The 27,883-nt window shown below is 33.7% G+C and overlaps 1 protein-coding gene, 2 long non-coding RNA genes and 2 pseudogenes across 5 annotated transcripts; 1 reads left to right on the forward strand and 4 right to left on the reverse strand.

Annotated features, from left to right (window-relative positions):
- Nucleotides 1-865: 865 nt before the first annotated feature.
- On the reverse strand, nt 866-3,043 carry LOC146936406 (uncharacterized). Its single transcript, XR_015033187.1, has 3 exons — nt 2,790-3,043; nt 2,475-2,593; nt 866-1,125 (listed from the first exon to the last, which is right to left on the reverse strand). It is a non-coding gene; the product is annotated as an uncharacterized LOC146936406 (long non-coding RNA).
- Nucleotides 3,044-12,643: 9,600 nt separating this feature from the next.
- On the reverse strand, nt 12,644-13,147 carry LOC146936407 (uncharacterized; annotated as a pseudogene).
- A 2-nt stretch (nt 13,148-13,149) lies between these two features.
- Nucleotides 13,150-13,696, reverse strand: LOC146936408 (uncharacterized; annotated as a pseudogene).
- Nucleotides 13,697-17,191: 3,495 nt separating this feature from the next.
- Nucleotides 17,192-19,868, reverse strand: LOC146936409 (uncharacterized). Its single transcript, XM_085749202.1, has 3 exons — nt 19,689-19,868; nt 18,057-18,144; nt 17,192-17,818 (listed from the first exon to the last, which is right to left on the reverse strand). Exons 1-3 carry the CDS (start codon nt 19,866-19,868, stop codon nt 17,247-17,249), a joined length of 840 nt encoding a protein of 279 aa, XP_085605328.1. The 3' UTR covers nt 17,192-17,246.
- A 2,482-nt stretch (nt 19,869-22,350) lies between these two features.
- On the forward strand, nt 22,351-26,818 carry LOC146936410 (uncharacterized). 3 transcript variants are annotated; one of them, XR_015030586.1, is made up of 7 exons: nt 22,351-22,784; nt 22,951-23,033; nt 23,784-23,914; nt 25,139-25,216; nt 25,562-25,627; nt 26,093-26,176; nt 26,772-26,818. It is a non-coding gene; the product is annotated as an uncharacterized LOC146936410 (long non-coding RNA). The 3 variants fall into 3 exon arrangements; XR_015030585.1 differs by having other exon boundaries at nt 25,139-25,627; XR_015030584.1 differs by lacking the exons at nt 22,351-22,784; nt 22,951-23,033; nt 23,784-23,914; nt 25,139-25,216; nt 25,562-25,627 and having other exon boundaries at nt 25,634-26,176.
- The last annotated feature ends 1,065 nt before the right edge of the window (nt 26,819-27,883 follow it).

The following is a 27,883-nucleotide window of genomic DNA, read 5'->3' on the forward strand; positions in this document are numbered from 1 at the left end:
GTTCTTGTGCTGAGGTTTGGGTACCAGATCCCACACATCATTTCTTTGAAATTGATTCAACTCTTCTTGCATAGCTAGGATCCATCCATCATCTGAAAGTGCTTCATCAACTGTTGTAGGTTCAATCATTGAGATTAGTCCAATCATTGACTCTTCTTGTCTGAAATGTGATCTTGTTCTTCTTGGACTATCTTTGTTTCCAATGATTAGCTCCTCAGGATGTGAAGACTTGTGTTTGAATGTGTTTCTGGGAGGATCTTCTTGATGTGAGCCATCTTGTGCTTCATCAGAAGCAGTTTCATCTTGTGCTTCTGATGTGGGTTCAGCTTCTGGACTATCTTCAGACTCAGCTATCTGATCAGGTTCTGGAGTAGCTTCAGGAACATCACTACAGCATTTATCCTCTCTAAGAACAGTTCAAAATCGTTGCCAGAACCCTGAAAAGCGTTGCCTAAGAGTATAGGCGACGTTTTTCAAGTGACTTCTATGCGAGCGTCGCCTATTATCTAAGGGGACGCTTTTCTAGGTCTTCGGGCACACTTTTGATAAGCGTCGCCTAAACTAAAGTGAATAGGGGACGTTTTTCCTATGCTTTTGAGGCAACGTTTTTAAGTGATGCCTTAAAGTGAAACTATGTGCTGCCTGAAAAAACGTACCCGTAGGGTAAAGGCAACGGTTCTAAAGCGTTGCATCAAGAAATGTTCACAGATAATTTGCAGTTATATAGCTGCAATTGCTTTCCCTACCGTATTTCCAAATTTAGGAAGTCTACATAAACTATCAACGAAAAAAATATCACAAATTGTGAAATAGAAGCAACACAAGTTTATTAATCACCGTAGAGTCAGCCGAATCAGTACAAGGATTGTGTCAAATAACCATGACATTATCACATTATTAATCATTCCAACAATTTAAAACTCAAGCTATAACCACAACTATTTTTTTCCCCTAAAACTCAACTTTTTATTACAACAAACTCTCGGTCAATAACAAAAACAAAAACTACAATGGATGTAATGTTACACAAGAGCAAGCTGAAAAGAGGTACATTGCTCAATGGTTTACACTAATGTTGGGCTGCACACGGGGTTGTATTCCAGAAGACCTTGCCAACACTTGAGTCTGAAATCATAAAAAAAATTAACAAATTAAATTAAATAACCAAATGAAACCTAAAGACTAGCCATACCATATGTAAATTAAATTAACAAATATCTCATTTTCAACGGTGTTAGTATATTAACAAGATGAAACCTAAAGATTAGCCATACACAAAGTTTCATAAGGAATTAGCTAAAAGTGTACAACAAGATATATGCATTATTAGATATACCCAATTATCAATTATATCTACACTACCATTACACGCCAAATCAAATAACGCGGCTAAATTAAACATACACACCCTAAACCAGAAATAACTTATTTCATATACGACCACTCACGACATATCAAATGCTCAACTCAATTGATTTTACAAATAAGGGAAGGATCAAATGTTACAGCCCACCTCAAAACTATAACTTATTTCATATACGACCACTCACGACATATCAAATGCTCAACTCAATTGATTTTACAAATAAGGGAAGGATCAAATGTTACAGCCCACCTCAAAACTATTTAGTTCACCCTTAGAGAAGGTTCCACCTTGATCACATTTCATAAAATACATATAATTAGTATGTTGAAGACCAAAATCGGAGGTTTCCCCAATCTGTGTCGTCCAACTCAACACATATAATTAGCTTGCGATGGAAAACATCAATAGCATCTAGGCCTATAATAACCTACCATTTTTATTTTATTACTACATTGAAAAAACAAGAAAAGTAATGAGAACAAGGTATATGATCAAAGCTTTGCCATACAACCTTGTGTTCACAAGGATGGAGACTCAAAGAACTATGTAGAAAAAACATGATCAATCTAAACTATAGTGGCCAAGTACTTTTCAAAATAATTGATATTGTAATTCATCTTAAATGGAAAAAAAAATCATGTTAAAGAATAAAAAGATGACAATAACTTAGATAATGAAAAATACTCACTTGCAAAGCTGCCTTTGGTGCCCGTCAAATCAAATGATACAATAATCTTGAATCTAAGTCATTCATATAACAACCATAAAGTAACTCAAGACACAATTAAACTTGAGTGATTTGAGGCCATAGTCATGAGTTTCAAAATGGGACACAATTAAGCTTCTAGTAGAAAAATAAAGTCTCAAAGTATAGTGCAATGTCAGGGAAAGGGTAATGTTGTCATATTCACTAAATTATTAGAAAAAAATACAACTGAATAATAGGCAAAACAAGAACAGGGCAATTTGAGAATAAAACTACAAGCTAAATAGGAAGAATGGATGTAGCTGATGGCCAACATAAGAAAATGAAAATTAAACCTTGGTTCCTAACTTAGTAGTCCATCTTATTTCAGTCATTAGCAAAAAAAAAAAAAAAATATCATACCTTGAGATAACACACGTACCCTCTCTTTGATTTACATAATACAAATCATGAAGCTCCATATGAATTTGACCTTGTTGACCAACAAATTGCTATTCAATGAATTCAGAGTATCACATGTGCTAACAATAAAAAAAAAGGGTTCGTCAATCAATAAAAAAAAAATAGAACACAACTACCCTACAGATCTGAGTGTTTTTTAAAAATCAAAACACAATCTGAAGGAAAGTAAAACGACAATTCAAAATCCTAATTGAAGGAAAGTTCGAACAACACAATCTGAAGCGGCGGTGTGAGTAGAGAATTTGAAGCACTCACCCATTCTCACGTTGAGAAGCAGTGGTTGAGATAGTTTTCGCAAGAGTGAAAAGCCGGTAGCGTGAGAGATAGAGAGTTGGAACCGTGAAAGATCTGGACCGGCATAGTGAGGGAGAACGAAATCGCAACCATGAAGGATCTTGAGCGGCAACAAAGGAGAGAGATCTGGTCTCTCACACGATTTTTATTTTTGTACAAGTTTTTTTTTTGTTGTTGTGGTGGTTAAGATATACGATAGTTCACAACCAACATAAATTTCAATTGTTTTTTTTTTAAATAACATAAATTTTCTATTAACAATTAACCCACTCACTAAAATTTTATGTAGTGTCGTATATATATACTTTTTTTATATACACTATACTATACTGTAGTTACATCCAACACATTATTTTTTTATTGTAGTTACATCCAACACATTATTTTTTATTTTTTGTTGGTCATGACATCCAATATATATTATATTATTACCATATAATTCAATTAACCTTTTTCATAAAATAAACTTTGTGCATTTTATTATAATATATACTATATACTATAACGTATTTATATTATTCTAAAAAATTACAACTTTTTTCTTGTAGTATCTATTCTATAATCTATCTTATTTATTTTATTTTTTTGGGAAATAATCTATCTTATTTATAAAAAATTAGGTTTAAAATACATGAGTTTGGCCTGACTTTTACATTACATATTTTACCTTTCATTTAAATAATTTTATTTACTATTTTCTCCTTTAATAATATTATTTTATATTTTAATTAAAAAATTAAATCTCATTAAAATAAGAAATATCTCACTACAATAGGAACAATATTATCAATATTATATATGGAGGGATAAATATTTTGAGCTAAAATTTTTATAATTTCAATTATACCCTTAAACAAATTTCCATATATTCACGTTATATTCTTTGCGGTATTAAAAAATATAAGGATTTACATTATATTTTTTATTGAAAAAGATAAACGTGTTTTTTTTTTGTTTGCTACAATTTGAAAGTCACAAATATCCCACTAAAATAGGAACTATTCTAGACCAGCCAGAAGGCCAATCCAATGACGACACGTGGACAAAAAATCCTCCGGATCAAGACGCATTGTCTGAGTGAGTAAGCTAGTGCTAGGGAGCACCACCTCACTGAAGGGCTCCCCTGTGCATCTTACGTCGTACAGATATTTGTATAATTTGAAAGTCACAAATATTTGTACTTGTAATTTTATTCAAAATCTTTAGATCCTATTTGCAAATTGTATCCTTATCATTTTGAAAAACACCAACAAAATAATTTTCTTATAGTCGAATTTATTTAAGAGTATAATTTAAAGGAGAAAATTTCAACCTAAATCGGCCTATTTTCTTTATATATAATATAGATATTAAAAACTTACTATTACTACTAACGAAAAGACAGGCACTCACGAGCCCGTCTTTCCGGTCTTTTTATTGCACTAGCGCGTGCATTTGATAAATAGAAAAATATTATTGTTAAAAGATAAAATAGTAAATGAAATAGTTTTAAGAACTGGAATCGCTTATTCCTATATGATTTGAATCGCAAGACGTGATTCCTGCACGGTGGAGGAACGACTTGCGACGGTTCTCCTACGAGTTTCAGCCTTTTCTTTCAGAAGATGGAGCAGCAACTGTCAACTATCGTGGTGGAGGAATATGTAATAGAAAATGGTTACAAAGGAGGAGCGCGTAATAGAAAACGGTTACAATGGAGGATCATTAGACTATGGCAGTTAGCAAATGATCCCCTCCTTCTAGCGTCAGTCCTGTGAGGAACCAATGTCGGCAACAACGACAAAAACTGCTCCGATACGGTGGCGATGAGTCTTCACGGTGGAACGAAAGGCGACAAAAATATTATTTATATTTTTTTTGAAATAATATTATTTATATTTTTTTTGAAGGATGGAGAAAGATTATATTTGTATTGTATCGAATCGAAATTTTGCGTGTAAGAAACATACGATATTTTATATAATTTTTTTATATATAGATTAAAATTATAAGTATATATACTTGCATATATATGCAAGGTCCGGGGTTCGAACCTCGGACACCACAAAAATAAAATTATATGTATAGATATTTGTGACATTTAAATGAAACAAATTCAATAAACCATATTTATTTTTTTCAATGACAACAATAGTATAAAAAATATTTTTATCTTTTTTAATTAGTTAATTTTTTAATCAAAATAAGCAATGTTTGTTAGGTTTGTTATAATTTTATAATCCTAATATTTATATTTATATTTTTAATCAAAATCACAAAGCATGTGGTGTGTTGGTTAAAGGATTGCCTTATCTGTCCTAAAGATTGTGTGTTCAACTCCTAGCTATGCCAATTTTCTTGTTTTTTTAAGGAAAAAAAATAGAAACGCGGACAAAGGTGTGTTGACCAGGCCAGATTGGAGGGAAAATTTGTTTTTTTGGTAAACAAACTTGGATTGAAGATTGCCATCAAAAATTTGATGTTGGTGAAATTGTTATGCAACAATCTAAAATTGTCCCCAAAAGTATCTAAGGGGACAATTAATGGTTGTCACCAAAGATAAAATAGTGTAACGCTCCAAAATCGTCCCCAAAAGTATCTAAGGGGACAATTAATGGTTGTCACCAATGAAATAATACTGTAACACTCCAAAATCGTCCCCAAAAGTATTTTAGGGGACGTTTTTCAGGGGTTGCGAATATATTTTTGGCAACACTCATAAATCGTTGCCTTAGAGACTTTTAGGGGACAATTTCTACATGTCTCCTAAAAAAGTGTTGCCAGAGACAAAAAATGGTGTAGTGCATGTATCTCTGCAGAACTTTCACCTTGCTTTGAAGTTTTATCTTCAAGCTCCTTGTCATCAAATTTAACGTGCATAGATTCTTCAACACAAAGTGTTTCTGAATTATACACTCTGTATGCCTTTGACCTTTCAGAGTAACCTAAAAAGATTCCTCTTTGGGCCTTGGCATCAAATTTCTTTAGGTAGAGCTTGTTGTTCAGAATGTAACATGTACATCCAAATTGATGAAAGTAAGAGATATTGGGTTTTCTTCCTTTAAAGAGTTCATATGTTGTTTTCTCCAAAATAGGTCTAATATAGATCCTGTTTTGAACATAGCATGCTGTATTCACTGCTTCTGCCCAAAAATGTTTTGGTAAATTGTTTTCATGAATCATGGTTCTGGCCATTTCTTGTAAAGTTCTATTCTTTCTCTCTACAACCCCATTTTGTTGTGGTGTTCTAGGAGAAGAGAATTCATGGAAAATTCCATGTTTTTCACAAAAAGCTTCAAATGGCTCATTTTCAAATTCTCCACCATGATCACTTCTGACTTTCAAAATTTTTGATTCTTTTTCAGATTGAATTTGAGTGCAGAAGCTACTGAATACATCACACGCAACATCTTTACTCTTTATGAATTTCACCCAAGTCCATCTGCTGTAATCATCAACAATGACTAATCCATATCTACTTCCATATAAGGATGCAGTACTCACTGGTCCAAATAAATCAATATGGAGTAATTCTAAAGGTCTTGAGGTTGAAACAATGTCTTTGGTTTTAAAAGATGATTTCACAATTTTCCCTCTCTGACATGCACCACAGAGTGCATCTGAATGATAGTCAATGTCTGGTAGCCCTTTCACAAGTTGTAACTTACTAAGCTTAGAGATTAACCTCCAGTTAGCATGTCCCAACCTTCTGTGCCACATCCATTTCTTATCATTCACTGATAGTAGGCAAATCACCTTCTGATCAGCCAGTTCAGAAAAATTGATTTTATAGACATTGTCAACTCTCTTTCCCTTGAACACAATGGATTTGTCTTCCTTGTTGATTACTGTACAGTTGGGTTTTTCAAAAAGCACATCATAACCATTGTCACAAAATTGACTAATGCTCAAAAGGTTATGTTCAAGACCATCTACCAACCATACATTATTAATTGAGGTAGAGGAATTACCAATAGTTCCTGTACCTATGATCTTGCCTGACTGGTTGCCTCCAAATTTCACATTTCCTCCCTCTTTCATTGTTAGGCTGAGGAACATGGACTTGTCTCCTGTCATGTGTCTTGAGCAACCGCTGTCTAGGTACCATGATCTTTGCTTTGGCACTGCTCTTAGACATACCTGCATCATTGACATTTTTAGATTTAGGTACCCATTGTTCTATGGGTCCTGGAAGGTTAGTACTTAAGGCTTTACTCTTCACTTCTTGTACCTTGTGCTGTGAGTTGGGTTGCTTCTGATTAACCATCACCTTAGATTTTGGTACTTCAGAAGCAGTAACTGTCTTCTTCTGAAACTTAGACTTCAGAACCCCAGATTTTGGTTTCACCAGACTCTGAGGAATAGGTTCTGATCTTTTCAGGATCCTAACCTTTGAAGTCTTGGAATCAGATTTGATCATAGCCTTTGACTTAGAGTTCTTTGGCTTTGAAGTAATCTTAGCCTTAGAACTAGAAGCTTCAGGTTCTGATTGAACAACAGTTTCCAACTCAGCCCCTTCTGGTACAAAGAATGTTTTCAGACCTTCCTTGATGCATTCACAACAAGACTTTAGATTGGTTTTATCAAGTTTCACTTCTGGAAAACCAATTCCTCTGCCATTGTTCTTGTAAATGCTATAAATCATAGAAGCTACTCTGCTTCTGTCAATGCCAGATATAATGAAATCTTCAAGAGCAATTTCATGATTACTTAAAGGTTTTTCATTACACTTTTCTTGTAGCTTCTGACATAAGAACCTGAGCTGATCTTCATATGTTTTACACATGAAATCAAAGCCCCTAAGTCCTTGTTCAGAAGCTTTCAGATCCAATAGAGTTGATTTTTGCTGTTGTACCAAATCAGCATATTTTTCTTTTAAATCCTTCAACTCATTGGTTCTTACTTCAAAGTGTGTAAGAAGTTCTTTAAGTGACTCAACAAGTTCATCTCTGGGAATTTTGGAATATACCTCGTTTTCATCTTCTGAGTCTGAATCTGATCCAGCTTCTGAAGTTGCTGTTGCTACCAACCCAACAGCTACCTTTGCATCTTCATCAGCTTTCTCTTTATCAGATCCAGATTCACTACCCAAATCATCCCATGTTGCCATTAAACTCTGCTTAATCTGCTCTTGAATTTGCTTGGTTTGAAGGTAGACCTCTTTGATTTGTCCTTTGACTTTTCTCTTTGAAGATCAGGGCATTCAGCAATGAAGTGACCAGGCTTCTTACAGTTGAAGCATCCCTTCTGATCTTCTTTCCTTGAGCTTCTGGAGTTTCCCCTTTTGGAGAGAAACTTTCTGTTCTTCTTGGCCAGATATTGAAGTCTGTTTGAGAGCATGGCCATTTCAGCAGCATCTGGTTCAGAATCTGAACTTGAATGTTCTTCCTCTTCAGATTCAACCACTTTGAGAGCTTTTGATGACTTGCCTTTGGATGGAAGAGCTATTGATTTACTCTTCTTAGTAGACTCATGTTCATTAAGACTTAACTCATGAACTTTGAGAGAACTAACAAGATCTTCAACACTTAAAGTGTTTAAATCTTTAGCTTCCTCAATGGCAGTCACCTTTGGTCTCCATCTGGCAGGTAAGCTTCTGAGTATCTTGCTTACATGATCAGAAGCAACATAGCTCTTCTTTAGAATCTGTAGCCCAGAAACTAAAGTTTGAAACCTTGAGTACATCTCCTCAATAGTTTCATCATCCTTCATCTTGAATAACTCATACTGATGTACAAGCAGGAGAGCCTTTGCTTCTTTGACCTTCTTGCTCCCTTCATAATTTGAACAGAGAGAAGCAAACATAGCTTTAGCAGTGGATTTGTCACTCATCTTCATGTACTCTGCTTTAGGTATGGCAGTGACAAGAGCTCCTCTGATAATATGATGCTTCTTGTAGAGTTTCCTCAGTTCTGGAGTATGTTTCTTTCTATCCACAGCAGCTCCTTCTTCATCAAGGACTAAATCACCAACACCATCTTCCAGAATATCCCATAATTCTTCATCTAGGCTCATGATGTAACTGTAAAAATTGGTCTTCCACCAAGAGAACTCTTCAGCATCTCCATTGAACTTTGGAACTTTTCCAACACTGGTTTTCTTACTATCACTATAATCATGTGAGACATTTTTATAGCTAGTATCACTAGAACCAGAACCATTAGGAGGAGGAGTAGTCATGTTTTTCTCAGATCTTTGACTGTTGCACGGTTAAGTGTTACACAACAGACCAAGGCTCTGATGCCAATTGAAGGTGAGAAAAAACACAAGAAGGGGGGGTTGAATTGTGTTTTTGGAAAATTCTTCGTTTCTCCTAAAAACTGAACACACTGATCAGAAGCTAAGTGAAACAGCTTCTGAAGTGATAATCAGAATCTAAATGCAGCGGAATAAACGGAGAGAGAGAAGAAGAAAGACACAAAGCAATTATACTGGTTCCTTCCACAATCCGGAAGTAGTCCAGTCCCCCTTGCACTTCCAAGGAGATTTCACTATGAGTAATATCTGATTACAAATACTCAAGCACACAAGCAAGAGACTTCCAATGCTCAAGCACACAAGCAAGAGACTTCCTTTGCTCAAGAACACAATCAAGAGACTTCCTGCTCAAGCACAATTGCAAGAGACTTCCTAACTAAACAAAATTACACAGAAAATTGTTTAAGTTTGAACACTTGATATACAATCAGAGGTGCTCACAATACAAATCAGATACAGACTCAATGGACTTAAGAATTTCTAAGATATGACTTTGAGACACAGAAATTCTAAGTGAATGCAGAACAATTTCAGCAGAGGTTTGGTACTTGTGAAAAATCTTGTGAGTCTTTCGTTCAGCGTTCTTGCATTACCAATTCTCTAGGTCTTCACTCCTTTATATAGAGGTGTGAAAGAGACGTTGTGAAATTGCCAGCACACCAAAGAGTCGTTGTTGAAGCTTGATCTTTCACCAATGATCTTTTGCCTGATTTGGTTGTTGTCCTATGAAGAACAAATTTGAAATCCATTCCTTATCCAAAGGAACATCTATGCAGGCGAAACCGTATTCTGGAGCTGTTTTCTTGTCCTGTAGCGTGGACACAAAACAGAGTAGTGGAGAACGTGGTTGTACAATTCGTACAAAGTACAATGTCAACGCTTTCGTCCAAATTGCAAGCACACGCCTTCAAACACCTTTGAAATGACCGTTGCAAATTCCACTAATCCTTTGTTTGTGTTTTCGAATCCAATAGACAGCTTTTGCATTGATAAAACTTCAATTCATGATTCTTTGCAAATCCAGTTGAAATTCAGCTTCTGGTGAAATGGCTTCTGATGAGGCAGCTTCTGATGATGCAGCTTCTGATGAATGACTTCTGCAGCTTCTGATGATGCAGCTTCTGATGATATGACTTCTGAACTTCTTGTCTTCAGGAGCACTATTCCAACTTCAGAAGCGACTTAACTTCAGAAGCACTATCCTTACTTCAGATGCAACTTAACTTCAGGAGCGCTTTTTCTCTTCAGTAGCAAGTTGCCTTCAGGAGCGTCCAAGCTTCAAATTTTTGTTGATTCCTTAGCTCTTTATTTGCTCATTCAGAACCAATGATGATGTAACTTTGTAATTATGGTCCTGTACACTTGAACAAATATTAGCTAGTCCAATTTACAATTTTTAATACCTTGTTATCATCAAAACTCTTTAAGGTTCATTGTTAAACACATTTTGTTCCAACAAATTGCTTTTGGAGGATGTTTTGGACTTGAGATGAATGTAATCGATTTATATATAAGTTATGTTGATTTCCGTTGTTGACGTTGATGTATCGTCTAATGTTGAAGTTGGGGAGTGTGTCATAATAGTTGTAGGCACGTATGTTGTTGTTTTAGTCGTTGTTGAAGTTGTATGTTGATATACACAAGTCGAGTCCATATGCATACTCATGTTCTGTTGGGGGCTTATGCCCTTGAATGTTCATCATTCAAACCGTTGGGGGCTTATGCCCTGGAATGTTTATCATTCACTTGTTGGGGGCTAATGCCCTGGGATGCTTTAACCATCCAAACTGTTGGGGGCTTATGCCCTGGAATGCTTAGCATTCAACGCACATAGATTGGTACCACATGCATGATGCATTAGTTGTTGTCGTTGTTGCATTGTCGAGTTGTTGTTGTCGTTGTCGCATTGTCGAGTTGTCGGTGTCGTTATTGATAACGAATTTGTTGTTGTTGTTGTTGTTCAGCGTTGTTGAAGATGATTATGTATATGTATACGTTTATATACATTAATGATGCCTGCTGTGATATGTTGCTGTTTCATTAATTTGATGGATTATATATTATTATTATTATTGGATGTGTTTCTCACCCCTTCTGCTTGAAAACTGTTGCTCTTCGTATCAGTAATTTGCAGGTAATGATGGCTTGTAGGTTGGTTGGCTCAAGTGTCTAGGGCTCTGATACACATTAGGATGGGGATCGTCGCGAATGTTTTCTTCATTTCTTTTATGTATCATGTTTTGAAAAGACTTGGTTGTTGAAGTTTATCTTTGTTGAGATTAATGAGTATTATGTTGAGGCCTTTGTGCCAAGAATTACATTGATGCTGGATTTGGTTGAATTATATTTTGAAAGAATTATTCCGCTGCAGTTTTTAAGATATTTTAAATGTTGGTTCAAATAAATAGTTATTTTCTATTTATGAAAATTTGAAAAGCAGTGTGACACTCCGTTGTATGATTTACTCTGATTATTATAATTAATGTTACGTTGTTGGGAGAACGGGGTGTTACACTTGATGAGCGTAGAAACTTGTTTCCTGACGATTTGCAATGATTTGGAATGAATATTTTGACCCAAAAATTCGCACTTTTTGGGTTTTTGGAGGTGGAAGGAAAAAAATGGAGCTTTGTGGTTGTCTGCTGGGTTTTGAACGAAAATAGAACCCACCGTGAGTTAACTCACGTTGCGTGAGTTAAGTCACGTAACGTGACTTAACTCACGTAGCGCATGTTAACTTACGCAGGGGTAATTCAGACATTTACTTTGGAAATGAGCATAACCATTTGGGTAAAGAGCAGCACTCAGATTAGATCATCTAACTAAATTTATCATGGTCTATTAACACCAAATCTAACCCATTAACTCTATCTCACTCATACTCTTTCTCTTTCTTTCTCAATTCTCTTCTCTTTCATCAACAAGTGTACAACTTTCCTAATTTCACCTCATTTGTTGACCATAATTTTCTCTCAAACTTTCCCGTTCTTCCTCGTTTGAAATTGGAAAAAGATCGGGAACTCCAATTTGGAAGTGAAAAGAAAAAAGGTAGCACACCAACAAAACGTGAAGAATTAAACATTTAGATGATCGATATTAATCTGGTAATGTAAAGTCCAAGAAAATTGCCAATAGTTGAACACAATAATGAGAAAAGGAAAGGTTGGTGATGGTGTATCAAAGGAGAGAGATACTGGAAGAGTGAGAGAGCACTCATGTGTGAATGGACTATCATAAAATCTATACATCTTATTTAATCAATGGTTTAAGTTAATGGTTGCAGGCCAAATTAAACGCCACCTAAAATGTAAACAAAAGTTATGGTGGCTTGTTGTAAGTTACTCGATGATAATAAAGGATATTAATGGTTGTGGTAATTAAGTGCTCATACAAGTAGTTCATTTCAAATGAGAAATGCAGATTTTTTTTTTTTGGTGTGCGGGGTTCGAACCCCAGACTCTACATATACTATGCAATGTTCATACCAACTGAGCTAAGCTCACGAGGACAAAAATGCAGAAACTACCCATGCCATAAACAATAATCAATGATAAAAAGTTCCAACAACAAAAGATAGTTTAATAGCCAAGAGGGGCACTTAAAGCAGCCTTAGTTTCTAAAACTTGTGTTTTCTGCTGAATGATAGTCTCCAAAATAGCTTCAGAGACTGTCAATTGATGCTTAAGATCTTCCACATGTCGATTTAAAATGTTAATTTTTAAGCGAATCTCTTCAACTTCCTTGGTTACACGCTACTGGGAATCCAATAGCTTTTGCAATGCATTTTGAGAGAATTTTAAATCAGGAAACAAAGCGCGCTTTTCAACACGATCCAACCAATCCTTATGAAAACCAAATTTGCGCACATCTTGTAATAACTCAACAAATTCAGATTGGCTTGAACCTAACACATCCAACACACTAGGGGTTTGGATGAATTTCAATAGCTCAACTAGACAGTTGTAGGCATAACCCTTGTATCTATTACTTAGTGAAGCGTTCGTTAAAAGAATTGAAGGATGCTTAAGAAGGAAATCAGTCAACAAAGACAAGTTATCAGTAGCTAAATGATTCTTGGCGCCAAGTCATGGTTGTGAAAATTCCACAAAGCATTGCAATCCACCAATCTTGTGTTTTTTTTTATCAAAGAAGCATTTCAACCTAAACGGACAATTACATTTCCTTTTGCCCATGCCTTCAAGCTTCGGTTTCGTCCTCATCTTAGGTGGCTTGTATTCACCTCTCCTCTCACATTGCATCGTCATGTATGACGTTATTGTACTAGATTTATCTATAGAAATAGTAAATCCTGCCCTTGCCGCTTGTCGACGAACCCAACCAAGTAATTCTTCACGATCTCTCCATCTTTCAATTGTTGTAAAAAATGACCCGGTGTTTATTTCAATAACATGAACACCGGTAGTTACCGGTTTAGGCTTCTCTTCAAAGCTACCGGTAGGTACCGGTTTTGCTTGGTTGTGAACTATGTGAGCTTCAACTTGAAAAGGAATTTTCACTTTAAACTTCACATCATTGGTTGGTTTGCATTCGCCGGAACCTACGCCTACGCCGGAAGCTTTGTTTTTGCCCGGTTTCGGCTCAACGCCATCCTCCACCACATTTTCAACCATGCCACTCAATGTCTAATCAATAAAAAAAACCAAGAAAAAATAAATAAATAACTTGTGCCGCAAGCAAAGCAAGTAAAAAAAGTGGCGCAAAATTTCAAAATTTGGGCAACACAATAGCGTGAGTTAACCCACGCTAGTGTTATTTTCTTGCGCAAGTTAACTCACGCAGGTCTTACAACTGGCGTGAGTTAACTCACGCTGAGCCCTACGCCTACTGACATAAAAAACGTAACTACCAGAAAAACCAGCAAAAATGGAAGAGTTTTGACGGTACATTACCTGTTCTTTGATGCTTGATGTAACCCCCCATTTTTATTTAATTATTTTTAGTAGATGTGTGAGTATTTTTATATGACTTTATTTGATAAATATATATGTGATTTCATGTGAAATATATGTTTGTGTGATTTTATGTGATATACGGTGTAATTCTATTTTATTATATGATTTATGGAGTTGTGTGTATTTGAATGAATATTGTTTTATTATTTGATGAGATAATATGAGAAATATAAATAGTATAGAAATATTATTATTTTGGTTTAAGGGGAATAATGAGGAGTTAATAGAAATTAAGGGAGTTAAGTGAGAAAAAGGAGAGGTTATAGTTTTGGGAGTAAAACAAAAAGTCAGGAAAACATTTTTCATGTACAAAACTTTAGAAAACTAGTTTTTGGAGAGAAGGAAGAGAAAGCTAGGAGAAGAGCTAGGAAGAGAGAATCCAACCGTTTTTGCTGTAGAATTTGCTGAATTAAGGTAAGGGTGGGATTCCTTTCAATAATCTTGATATATAATTCTGAAATTTGATGAATTGTTGTTCTTGATTTTAGGGTTAGAAATATTATGATAAATGATGAATTGTAATGATTTATGTTGTTGAATGCATGATTATAAGTTGTTTTGCTCCCTATGTTGTCTACTGAACCTGTAAACATATTTATGAAACAATTTGGGTGATTAAGGGATCAAAAATTGGGTTTTGGAGTGAAAAATGGTGCAAAAATCGTAACAGCCTGTGCCAAATCGTGCTCCGATTTTGCCAAATTGTGCTCCGATTATTTACGAATGAAAATGCAAATTTTGACCCAGAAAATCGTGCTCCGATTTTCCAAATCGTACTCCGATTTGACAGCTTTCCCTGTTTCGCGTTCTTGCGTCTTTTTCACCCGTTTCTGTTTTGAATTAGCTTTTGGTGTAAACATGAAAGTTGTAGATAATTAAGTTAGCTTTAAAATGGCCTTGGTTTGGAGTGGAAAAGATTTGTAGATTTTGAGTTATGATAAAAATAGTCCAGGTGGGTCTTCAGAAAACTTTAAGAAAACTTAGCATAACTAATCCCAAGTTAGTCCAAAAACTTATGGTTGGTTTCCCAACTTCAAACTTAAGTGTTAGGGATTTAGTTGAGGTGTTTTATGGGTATTTGGCTTATGTCCTATTGATCAAAACTTAATTGCTTTTGGAGGATGTTTTGGACTTGAGATGAATGTAATCGATTTATATATAAGTTATGTTTTTGATTTCCGTTGTTGACGTTGATGTATCGTCTAATGTTGAAGTTGGGGAGTGTGTCATAATTGTTGTAGGCACGTATGTTGTTGTTTTGGTCGTTGTTGAAGTTGTATGTTGATATACACAAGTCGAGTCCATATGCATACTCATGTTCTGTTGGGGGCTTATGCCCTGGAATGTTTATCATTCACTTGTTGGGGGCTAATGCCCTGGGATGCTTTAATTATCCAAACTGTTGGGGGCTTATGCCCTGGAATGCTTAGCATTCAACGCACATAGATTGGTACCACATGCATGATGCATTAGTTGTTGTCGTTGTTGCATTGTCGAGTTGTTGTTGTCGTTGTCGCATTGTCGAGTTGTCGGTGTCGTTATTGATAACGAATTTGTTGTTGTTGTTGTTGTTGTTGTTGTTGTTGTTCAGCGTTGTTGAAGATGATTATGTATATGTATACGTTTATATACATTATTAATGATGCCAGCTGTGATATGTTGTTGTTTCATTAATTTGATGAATTATATATTATTATTATTGGATGTGTTTCTCACCCCTTCTGCTTGAAAACTGTTGCTCTTCGTATGAGTAATTTGCATGTAATGATGGCTTGTAGGTTGGTTGGCTCAAGTGTCTAGGGCTCTGATACACATTAGGATGGGGATCGTCGCGAATGTTTTCTTCATTTCTTTTATGTATCATGTTTTGAAAAGACTTTGTTGTTGAAGTTTATCTTTGTTGAGATTAATGAGTATTATGTTGAGGCCTTTGTGCCAAGAATTACATTGATGCTGGATTTGGTTGAATTATATATATTTTGAAAGAATTATTCCGCTGCAGTTTTTAAGATATTTTAAATGTTGGTTCAAATAAATAGTTATTTTCTATTTATGAAATTTTGAAAAGCAGTGTGACACTCCGTTGTATGATTTACTCTGATTATTATAATTAATGTTACGTTGTTGGGAGAACGGGGTGTTACACTTGATGAGCGTAGAAACTTGTTTTCTGACGATTTGCAATGATTTGGAATGAATATTTTGACCCAAAAATTCGCACTTTTTGGGTTTTTGGAGGTGAAAGGGAAAAAATGGAGCTTTGTGGTTGTCTGCTGGGTTTTGAACGAAAATAGAATCCACCGTGAGTTAACTCACGTTGCGTGAGTTAAGTCACGTAACGTGACTTAACTCACGTAGCGCATGTTAACTTACGCAAGGGTAATTCAGACATTTACTTTGGAAATGAGCATAACCATTTGGGTAAAGAGCAGCACTCAGATTAGATCATCTAACTAAATTTATCATGGTCTATTAACACCAAATCTAACCCATTAACTCTATCTCACTCATACTCTTTCTCTTTCTTTCTCAATTCTCTTCTCTTTCATCAACAAGTGTACAACTTTCCTAATTTCACCTCATTTGTTGACCATAATTTTCTCTCAAACTTTCCCGTTCTTCCTCGTTTGAAATTGGAAAAAGATCGGGAACTCCAATTTGGAAGTGAAAAGAAAAAAGGTAGCACACCAACAAAACGTGAAGAATTAAACATTTAGATGATCGATATTAATCTAGTAATGTAAAGTCCAAGAAAATTGCCAATAGTTGAACACAAGAATGAGAAAAGGAAAGGTTGGTGATGGTGTATCAAAGGAGAGAGATACTGGAAGAGTGAGAGAGCACTCATGTGTGAATGGACTATCATAAAATCTATACATCTTATTTAATCAATGGTTTAAGTTAATGGTTGTAGGCCAAATTAAACGCCACCTAAAATGTAAACAAAAGTTATGGTGGCTTGTTGTAAGTTACTCGATGATAATAAATGATATTAATGGTTGTGGTAATTCAGTACTCAAACAAAGTAGTTCATTTCAAATGGGAAATGAAGAAATTTTTTTTCATGTGAGGGGTTCGAACTCCAGACTCTACATATATTATGCAATATTCATACCAACTGAGCTAAGCTCACGAGGACAGAAATGCAGAAACTACCCATGAAATAAACAATATTCAATGATAAAAAGCTCCAACAACAAAAGATAGTCTAATAGCCAAGAGGGGCACTTAAAGCGGCCTTAGTTTCTAAAACTTGTGTTTTCTGTTCAATGATAGTCTCCAAAATAGCTTCAGAGACTGTCAATTGCTGCTTAAGATCTTCCACATGTCGATTTAAAGTGTTAATTTTTAAGCGCATATCTTCAACTTCCTTGGTTACACGCTTCTGGGAATCCAATAGCTTTTGCAATGCATTTTGATAGAATTTTAAATCAGGAAACAAAGCGCGCTTTTCAACACGATCCAACCAATCCTTATGAAAACCAAATTTGCGCACATCTTGTAATAACTCAACAAATTCAGATTGGCTTGAACCTAACACATCCAACACACTATGGGTTTGGATGAATTTCAATAGCTCAACTAGACAGTTGTAGGCATAACCCTTGTTTCTATTACTTAGTGAAGCATTCGTTAAAAGAATTGAAGGATGCTTAACAAGGAAATCAGTCAACAAAGACAAGTTATCAGTAGCTAAATGATTCTTCGAGACTAGATTGTCAAGCTCCCTTGTGACAACCAAATAAGAGCTTAAACCTTCATCTATTTGAGAAGGATCCCCTGAAAGTATAGGAAAAAATAATTATGCGAATTTTTTTTTTTTTACTAAACCAGAAGAAAGGACAGGCATCAAGGAGAAACACCGACATCTCAATTAGGTTGGTACCCCAATGAACCCCCATCTTATGCCACCAAACTCAAAATTTTGTTTTTTTTAAATAAAAGAGAAAAATATGTACAAGAGGGGGGGCTATACCAAAACCATCCATTAACGATAAAAAAAAAAATAAAAAAATACCTTTAGAAGGCTTTGAAGGAGACTGAGATGGAATACAAGAGAGTCTTGATTTGGAAAGTAATATATCTTCATCCTTAGGAAACTCATCCTGAATATTTCAGCTTACTTTCATGACAGCATCATCATTTAGGGAAGCTGAACAAAGGGTGGGAAAGAAGAGGGTTCAACTTCAAAATGAAAAGGCTAATGAGGTAACTTAAGAAAATAAAACTGATCCAAAGAGTCTTCACCTTGATCAATATTAGTGTTACTAGTGTCCTGCCAGATTTTAACATCAACATCTTGAGTGGTAACATCACCATCTTCCTACAAAATTCATTTAAAAGAATATATTTTTCATGAATTCTTAATATTATAGGATCAACCTTACTATCCTTCAAAAAAAAAAAAAACTTCCTATATATTTTTTCCTAAAGTAAGCTTACTTTATTATAGAAAAAGAAAATAGGAGTATAGAAAGCAAAAGAATTCAAATGTCAAAAGAAGTAGACTCCAATTATGTTCTCTTTATATCAAAATGTCTCTTACTAGTGTCCTCACCCGTGCAACGCACGGCTCGGAAACCTTTGAATACGACGTTAATTTGATTACAAAGACGAAATTAATTTTTAATTAAAGTTGAAAACGACAATAACAAACTAATTCTATATCGCGGTAGAAATTATGTCATAATTATGTTATTTATTGTTGACGTCAATTCATGATAAATACCATTGATTAACAATAATTGTGTGAAGATAAAAACCACAACAACACACAAACACATTAAACTCGCCAAAAGTTGTAAATGATTTGTCCCAATATTCAACGAGTCTTCCAAGCTAAAAGAAACAATGGACGTATTACACCAACTTCTATTTATATTGCATAATATGTATAGTTCAAAAGCAAGCATAAAAACGATAGACAAAACATCCACTAAAACACCTAATAATTTTCTTCCAACTCTTCGAAGTTGCTCTAGCTATCTCATCAAACAAGTTATTCAATGCAAACTCAAGACTGCAGCATATTTTGTCTCCCTTATGCAAAACTTTATCGGATGCAAATTGAATCCAACCATCTTAGATGCATTTCTTATTTTCGTCATCTTTTGATGCAACAATAGTAGACCTATACATTTCCATATTGTCAAGATCCACCAAAATAATTGACGTCTTTTTTCGTTTCTGAAATTGACACGTGGGTATTGAGGTATCCACGAGTATACACAAATACCTGTGGATTTTTAAACTTATTTATTTTTTGGTACAAAGAATAACTTTTTTAATTACCAAAAACTTCAACTTTTAAATATCCATACATAATCCATTCAAATTTCATAAATCATACCTAATCCATACAAAATTCATGATCCTTACATAATCCATACAAATTTTTTGAAGTAAAAGAATAGCATAAAAACATCCAAATAAAATTCCAAATTTCATATGGATTCCTCATGCCCAGTAATAATCTTAATAGTAATAATATATCCTGGGCTTTTTCTTAACCTTCATGCCAACCGAATATCCTCTGTAAAGGAAATTCTTCTGTAGGGCTACCGTTGACAAGAATAGAAGCTGTAGCAGTACCGACACATTCTTTAATCCACTTCCTCTAAAGGACAGGAGAGGACATGTGCTCTATTACCGAGTCCAAATAACCCCAATCGACGGAGTCGTAAGCCTTTTCAAAATTCACCTTATATAACATAAGATCTTTCTTTAACTTACGGGCTTCATCAACCACCTCGTTAGCTATAAGAATACCATCAATAATTTGTCTATTCTTAAAAGCAAACTGAGTCTCTGAAACAACACTACTAATCATCAATCTCAATCTATTTGCTAACAATTTATACAAACTCCCCACCAATGAGATAGGTCGAAAGTCATTAAGTCTCTAAGGACCGTCAACTTTTGGAATAAGAGTAATGAAAGTAGCATTTATACATTTAGCCCCAATTTTCCGTTGTGGTGAAACTCGGAAACAAACCTCATAATATCAACTTTCAAGTCTTGCCATAACTCTTTTTATAAAGCCAAAATTCACCCCATTTGGACCCGAACTCTTGAAGCTATCAAGGTCCTACACCGCTGCCTTAATTTCATCTGCGGAAAAAGGTTTGATAAATTTTTTAACTGGGACTCTTTTATCATTTTTTTATTACTACCTCTAATCTTCTAGCAAATGATAGATTTTAACTGGTCTATTGAGGAACAACATATCCTCTCAAATAAGGGAAAACACACGTGTTTGGACTGAAACATGTATAAGTGAAAAAAAATTAATCCCTATAATAATACATGAGTAAATTTTATGTACATGAATAAACTATCAATATTTTTGAAAAATATCGCAAAAATTTGATTTCTACGTCCATATTTTTGTTACTTATATCTTAAACTTTTGTCGTTTTAAAAAATTCATATTTAATTTATTTCATGTTAAAAAATTATAGATTTTAGTAAATGAACCTTTCATAGTGTTCTAAACTTGTATAAAAAGAATCGTTAAAAAATTTAAGAGTTCAAGGATAATTAAACAAAATTTATTTTAGCAGGGACTAAAATTATAAGTAAATTTTTTTTGTAGCGATTAAAAAAGCTATTAAAATTAAGTAAGGACTAAACTTAAAAGGTCGCAATTTTATAGGGACCAAAAACATATTTAACCCATACTTTTTTAAAGAATTTTAATTCTTATAATTATCGATTTTTTGACAAAATACTACTTATGGTTACCGTATTAAGATGAATGAATAATAGCATTTAATTGTATATTTAATTTAATTTTTCTTTCATAAAAAAATCGCATATCTAATTTTATCTTCTTAGGGTCCGTTTGGTTGAAGATTTTTGGTGGGGAGGGGAGGGGAGGGGAGGGGATATTTTAAAATTTATTTGTTTGGTTCAATTTTTAAAAGGGGAGGGGAGGGATGGGGAGGGAAGCAAAATCCCTTATATGCTCATTTATTGCTTCCCATCAAATTGGAGTTTTTTGGTGGGAAGGGGAGGGAAGCTCTTTAAGATTTTATTACACTGTCAAAATTATCCTCAAATTATTTTAAAATTCCAAGAATATCCTTATCACAATTTTTATTATTAGGTTATCTATCATTGTTATTTCTTACATGTAACTACTCTTCCAACCCCACTCCTATTTTGCTGTCATTGCCGTTGCCGTTGTTTCAGAATTTTACGATGTGAGTATTGCTTATTAATTTTTGTCAGATGATGGATGAATAATGTTTATCTATATTGCTTTGTCACGTTTTCTTGTCCATTAGTTTTTCACATTATTATTGGATATGTTAGTGATGCTTTCAAAACCACCACTGTGATTGTCACGTAATGATAATGAATAATCTTCTTTATGTTTGTTTTCTTTTTTTTGTTAACAAAGCCTTATTTTTATCATCTTTTTTTATTGTTTTATAATCCATTATCCCATGATGATGATCAATGATCTCTTGTTTGTTTTTTTACTTTTTATTCTAGTTTATTATTTCAAGTCATTTGCAACTTTTCTTCTTCTAATTGTATTAATTTATTTATTTTATAAGTTGTTGCATTTTATTGTGTGGTATATGAGTTATATATTATCTAGAAAATAATTTTATAAATATCTTATGGAATTAGATGGAAAATCAAGATCGGGAAATTGCTATCAATAGATGGTTTGATTTGCGTCGAAGGGCTGTAGCTCAACTCATGTGTGCTATTGTTTATTGTTATTTACGGGTGTTTCGTAAAAGAAAAATAAGTTATAGTATGAGCTCTGAGAGAGAAAGGGTGCGTGAGGAAGTAATGTATCGAATTAGAAATAGTGAAAGCAGTTGAAATATATTAAGAATGGGTCCTCGAACTTTTTTAAAGCTATGTGATATTTTAGAAAGTGAAGGGGGCTTACGACCTACACGATGATCAAGTGTGGAAGAACAAGTTGCAAAATCAATTTACATACTAACCCATAATGCTAAAAATCGTGAAGTCAACTTTTAGTCATATATTTAATTAAGTTTAAGGGTAAAACCGTAAAATAGTTTTAAAATCCCTCCCCTCCCCACGTGAACCAAACACATTTTTAATTAAAATCCCTTCCCTCCCCTCCCCTTCCCTCCTTTGAACCAAACATATGTTTAATTAAAATATCATCCCTCCCCTTCCCTTCCCTCCCCTCCCATCCATTAAAATCCCTCCCCTCCCCTCCGTTGAACCAAACGGATCTTGTCAACAAAATATATTCAATTTTAATAGAAAACTGCATTTTTCATCGTTTGATTTTATCTCTCTGAACTCAATTTTTTCTCATTTCTAATTTTTTTTCTCTCTCTTTTCAAAGAAACTTCGAGAAGCTCTCTCCCCCTGTAACAAACCCTAGCCGCCGTACACTGTTCACGGCTAACTCATATGTTTCCGACCACCTTTGGTTGTGCCATCATCACCGTCGTCATCCTCTCTCCTTTCCATCTGCTTTTATAGTTTAGAGAGATTTTTAAATATCACAACCATCATCTTCTCCCGCAGATCTCGGCCATCGTAGATCTCATTTTGAAAAATCATCACCTTAAAAAGACTCCCCTTCATCTCCTCTATAAAACCCTCAAAGAAAAATCACGATCTGAATTTTTTCCGGTGACCACCGTGCCGGAAATCACCATCGCCGTTTCGGAAATGACAATTCCACCGTGACGGAATAACGTTGTTATAAAACTTGGAAATGAACGATGTAGACTAATTTTTGGTATGTTCATTTTTTTGTAATTTTTAAATTCATGTATTTTTATAGATATATTTTTCATTTTTGTTTTAATTAAGGTGATCTATTCTGCTATTGTTCTTCATTTTACCATTCTTTAGATCCATTGTTTTTTTTACAGCCTATTCTCTCTTCCTCTATTTTCTTTCAGATTCGCCTCCGCAAAAAGCTTCGTTTTCGGTCACTTTCAAGCTCAACCATGGAGTTTAGCGGCAGATCTACAACCTTCGTCATGTAAGCTCACTTTTGACCTACTTCTAACACAATCTTTGTATCAAACTGTGCGACTTATTCACATCCACAAGGGTCCCACACATGCAACAACAACAACAAAATATCAAAGAATAGTTTTTGGATCTCAGCTTAATGGAACATTTGTCCTATTTTTTCTTCAAAATCTATGCATTGAAACTCTCCAATATTTGTTTATGATATGTATATCTTGATGAATTTGTTTTGGATCTCATTGTATGTTTCTTTATGAAGAATTTTTTTTGATCTTTTTTTATCTTTCTGTATCTTTTTTCGCGGAAGAGTTTTTTAAATGTTTGTATTTGTTTTTATGTTTATATTTCTTCTAATAAAAAAAATGAAAAGAACTAAAGCCTGATTTGGTATAAAAAAAAATGAAAAGATTTCTCGTAGTATAGTAGAAGAAATTTAATTTTTTTTATTTTGAGAGTCTATTATTGGATGTATCCTAGATGGTAAGAAAAATCCTCGTGAGGCCCATTGAAATTAAAGGTTGAGATTTTTAAATTATTTGAGTTGGTATGAAGGTGAGAAGATTTGTAGTTGATATACAATAACACGAATATTATTAGGTTTTTTTTTTTATATTTTTTGAAGCAAATCTGGGTTGTTTATTAAGTTTTTTTTATTGGCGGTAGAAAAGTATAAATGGTTGAATACTCTTGAATATGTTGAGGAAGCAATAACAATCTATGACACCACACTAACATAATGTATTATGAACATTTTTAGGTGATAGATGACTGTGACATCCTTATGACTTTCAAAGGCATCAACTGTGCCTGAAACTACAATGGTCTATGAAACTTGTTGTTGAATGGCTGTTCGCAGAGTAGATGCTCTATTTCTAATTGATTCGAATGGTAATTTATGGACTTCTAGAATATGGATTACTTAATTATGATTTGGTGATTTCGTGATTATTGGAATGAAGTAAAGAAAAACCAACTTTGCATGCTAATATCTTGGGTTTGAGTTAAAGTTTAAATTGTATGATTCAATGAAAAAAATTTCATCTTTACATGATATTTATAATTTATGAACAATTTCTGATATACAACTTACATTTTCAGCATCCAATAGATTCGTGTAGGTTTCTTGTGTTGCGCAACATTTGCATCAGATTTGCCTTCTTACTTCATTTTTCATCTATTTGTTTTTTCGTATTCATAAAAAATATTGTCCATTCTTCACTAACCTTTAGAATAAACTTAAGAAAGACCAAATATTTATGCCAAGAGTTATTGATATTGGATTTTAAAATCAAAGGTTACCTATTTATTAGGGGTGTTCAAATCCAAACCGATCCAAAATAAAACCGCAAACCGATCCAAAAAAACCGAAAACCGCAAAAAACTGAACATTTTTGGATGTGTTTGGATGTTGTTTTGGAAAAACCGCTATGATCGGATCAGATTTCCTTTTCAAAACCGAACCGCAAAAGTAAATTTTTATACTTATTTATTATTTTATTAGTATTATATATTTCATTAATATATTTCTTATTGGTATTTAATCTTATATATTGCATTAATTTAATCTATATTATTACTACTTCATCTATTTCAAATATAATCAATCATTTTCATTGTGTAATGCTAACTTTTTAATAAATTCGTGTCATATTTTGTATCAAACCTATTATTTTACGGTGTATGAGTAATATTAATATTAATAAAAAAATTACATATTGCACTTTGGATATCCAAAAACCGATCCAAATTAAACCGCATATATTTGGATCGGATCGGTTCGGATTTTTTAAACATAATCATCCAAAGCGAACCGAACCGAACCACACGTGATTTTTATTTTGGATCAATTGAGTTTTTACCTCAAAACCGATCCAAACCGAACCGCGAACACCCCTACATATTTATAGTAAATTTTTTACTTCACATAGTCAATGTCAACCTATAGCTTACAATTCACTTTTAATAAACTGAATTATTGTGTGCAGGAATCTCAAAAGAGTGTAATAGGCACAACCTTAGTAGCTAATTAGCATATTCCATTCTGGAAAATAGAGAATAAAATTTGGTTTGTTTTTGTCTTGTTTTCTCACTTTAATTGGTTTTATTTTCCAGGACAAACAGTATGAAGAAAGAAAGAAAAATAACCTTCAGAATTTACTTATTTTGGAGTATACCACTTACAAAATCAAGGTATGATAGGTAATCATACTATCCAACATACCATATGTTTAACCTTTGTCCACTTCTATTGACTACTATTGCACTGTTTTCAATGCATAAGATAATGCGACAACGAGGCTTCCAACTCTATCAATTTTGTTGAACTATATAACACGTTGGACACATTGCATTAAAAATGAAAACGGAAGTGTTTTTCATCTAGCTCATGATTTGTATGTAAAATCTAATCATTGCAAGTAAATTTGAATTTGTTTTGATTTAAATAATTCTAATCGAAATAATGGTAAGATGATACTCTAATTTTGGTCTGAAAGAAGGTCCTAAACATGCAACCAATGTTCTTCATTCTGATAGATTGTTTAAGTCTCTGAGTGGGGCATGATGAGAGGCAACCACTTCCCCCACCTAGATCGACCCAATGTAAGTTTTTTTTCCTCTCTTTTCATTTAGTTCCTTCCACTATTTTCATATATTTAACAAGATGTTATGTTAACATCCTAAATGATTTATTCCTCTCTAATCAATTTACATTGTTTAGTTTTTAGAATTTAGAGCCTAAGCAGTTCTAATAGATGTGATGGGTAAAAAGGCTAATTAGCATAGTAGTAAGAACAATGTAATTTGAACAACTTTTGTACCTTCTGAACAACACTAAAATAAAAAGTTCCTAGTTATTATAAATTATATTTCTAATTAGGACTTTGAAAGTAATCATGTTCCTTATGGAATTCATCATAGGATTAGCAACCCTCCATCAAGCTTGATGTATAATTCTTCAATAATTAATTTCTCCTTAATTAGTAAGTACTCTTTTATTATATGGTGCTTGTTTAAATTCATTGTGGTTTTGTTTTAATATATAATATGTTTTGCTTTGTAACTTAGCAATGGATATCGTCGAGTTTGGAGAGTTGGAAGAAGCAATAGTTCTGCAAGCAGTTAAAAGTAGAAATGATGAAACAAAACCATGTAAGTTTTCCTTTTGTATCCAATACCTCTTTTTCTGTTGTAAGATAGGCATAACTAATTCTTTCTAAAAACATCGAGATAGGAAAGGTTGTGATTTGTATGAATATTTTTAAAGAATGCATAGGGTTTATAATTTTTCCTAATGAAGTCTTCTTTTTATATATGCTTGCTATACAACTTAGAAATTTTAAAAAGCTAAGTGTAGATGTGACTTGTGAGCATTTAAATTATGAATGCAAAAAGAACTTCCAATAAAATAATATTCTGCTTCTAAAAAACCTTACACTTGCCTCTTCATTAAGATGTTATAGATTAAACTTCTCAATTTAGAGAATATCTATCATTTGTTTTCATAATGAGAGCTTCCAACTGTAAAAATGAAGAGGATGATAAAAATTTAATGAATACCATAAAATCATGTGTAACTGAAATTTGATGAATACCTCTGAATATGAAAATAAAAGAATGGAGAGGTTAAAAGGTGATGTTGCAGTTTGGACTAATCAGTGTAATATTCTACAACATTTTTATGAAACCAGATCTTGATGAAATTTAATTTTATTGTTTATAACATCAATTTTATTGTTTATAACAGGAATTAGGATGACGTTGGAGTGTTTTGGCAGTGATCTCCCTGCTGGTCAGTACATCATCCATTGTTTTCTTTAGCATTTTTTTAATTATGATTTTGTGATTATTTGAAAAGAAATCCAACTTTCTATGATAATATCTTGAGTTTGAGTTTAAGTTTAAATATAATTAGGTTTAGTTATCATACTTTTCTCCAAATATGGAATTCATCTTCCATTAGATGGATGTATATTAGAAATGTAAGGAATACCTTTGTATAACTGAGAAGCAAAAAATGAATAGGAATGCCTTTGTACACAATTTATTTCGTATTCCTTCATATTTGTTGTTTCTCATTCATCACCTCATTCATCACCTTTCTCATGTAATAGCTTTTCTAATAATTTTATCCATCTTCAAATTTTCTGCAGGGAATACCAAAAAAAAAAAAAAAGGGAAACAAATGAGAAGTCACTGGAGAATATAAGGAATTGGAGAATATAAGGAATAAGTTGAATATTATTGAACCATCAAAATCTGGACATAGACATGAAGAGGTGGAAAGGAATGGGAAATTGAACGTGTAGTAGAACAATTAGTGGAAAGGAAGGGCAAAGTGATGAAGATTTCAATGACAAGGTGATATAGAGGTGGAAGGAAATGGACATTGGAAAGGAGTGCATAACAGTGCAACAAAGGCATTGTGTATATAGAAAAATAAAATCAAGACTTTCAACTTTGTCTTGTAGTGTTTAAAATATTTTTTATTTTTTTGCTTTATAGGGTGGAGCCTCTATAGGCTGTATTGTTTATAATATTAAACTTATTAAATGTGTTGTAAAATATTGAAAGAATGCACATGGGCTGTATTTCTAATATAAGGTACATCTTACCTAGGCAATAGGAAGCAAATCAACATTAAATTAATCTTTCTTCCACATGTCGATTTAAAGTGTTAATTTTTAAGCGCATATCTTCAACTTCCTTGGTTACACGCTTCTGGGAATCCAATAGCTTTTGCAATGCATTTTGATAGAATTTTAAATCAGGAAACAAAGCGCGCTTTTCAACACGATCCAACCAATCCTTATGAAAACCAAATTTGCGCACATCTTGTAATAACTCAACAAATTCAGA

The sequence above is a fragment of the Medicago sativa genome, chromosome 3, assembly GCF_051527215.1.
Source record: "Medicago sativa cultivar Bolivia chromosome 3, Bolivia_mono, whole genome shotgun sequence".
In the NCBI taxonomy this organism is placed as follows: domain Eukaryota; kingdom Viridiplantae; phylum Streptophyta; class Magnoliopsida; order Fabales; family Fabaceae; genus Medicago; species Medicago sativa.

Excerpts from the sequence above, each read along its gene's own strand:
- LOC146936409 (XM_085749202.1), bottom strand. The coding sequence starts at position 19,868 with ATGATTAGTAGTGTTGTTTCAGAGACTCAGTTTGCTTTTAAGAATAGA. Across the intron at positions 18,145-19,688 it reads ATTGGGGTTATTTGGACTCG|GATGAGTTTCCTAAGGATGA; the intron begins GTAATAGAGCAC and ends TGAAATATTCAG. Across the intron at positions 17,819-18,056 it reads TCCTTCAAAGCCTTCTAAAG|GGGATCCTTCTCAAATAGAT; the intron begins GTATTTTTTTAT and ends CTATACTTTCAG.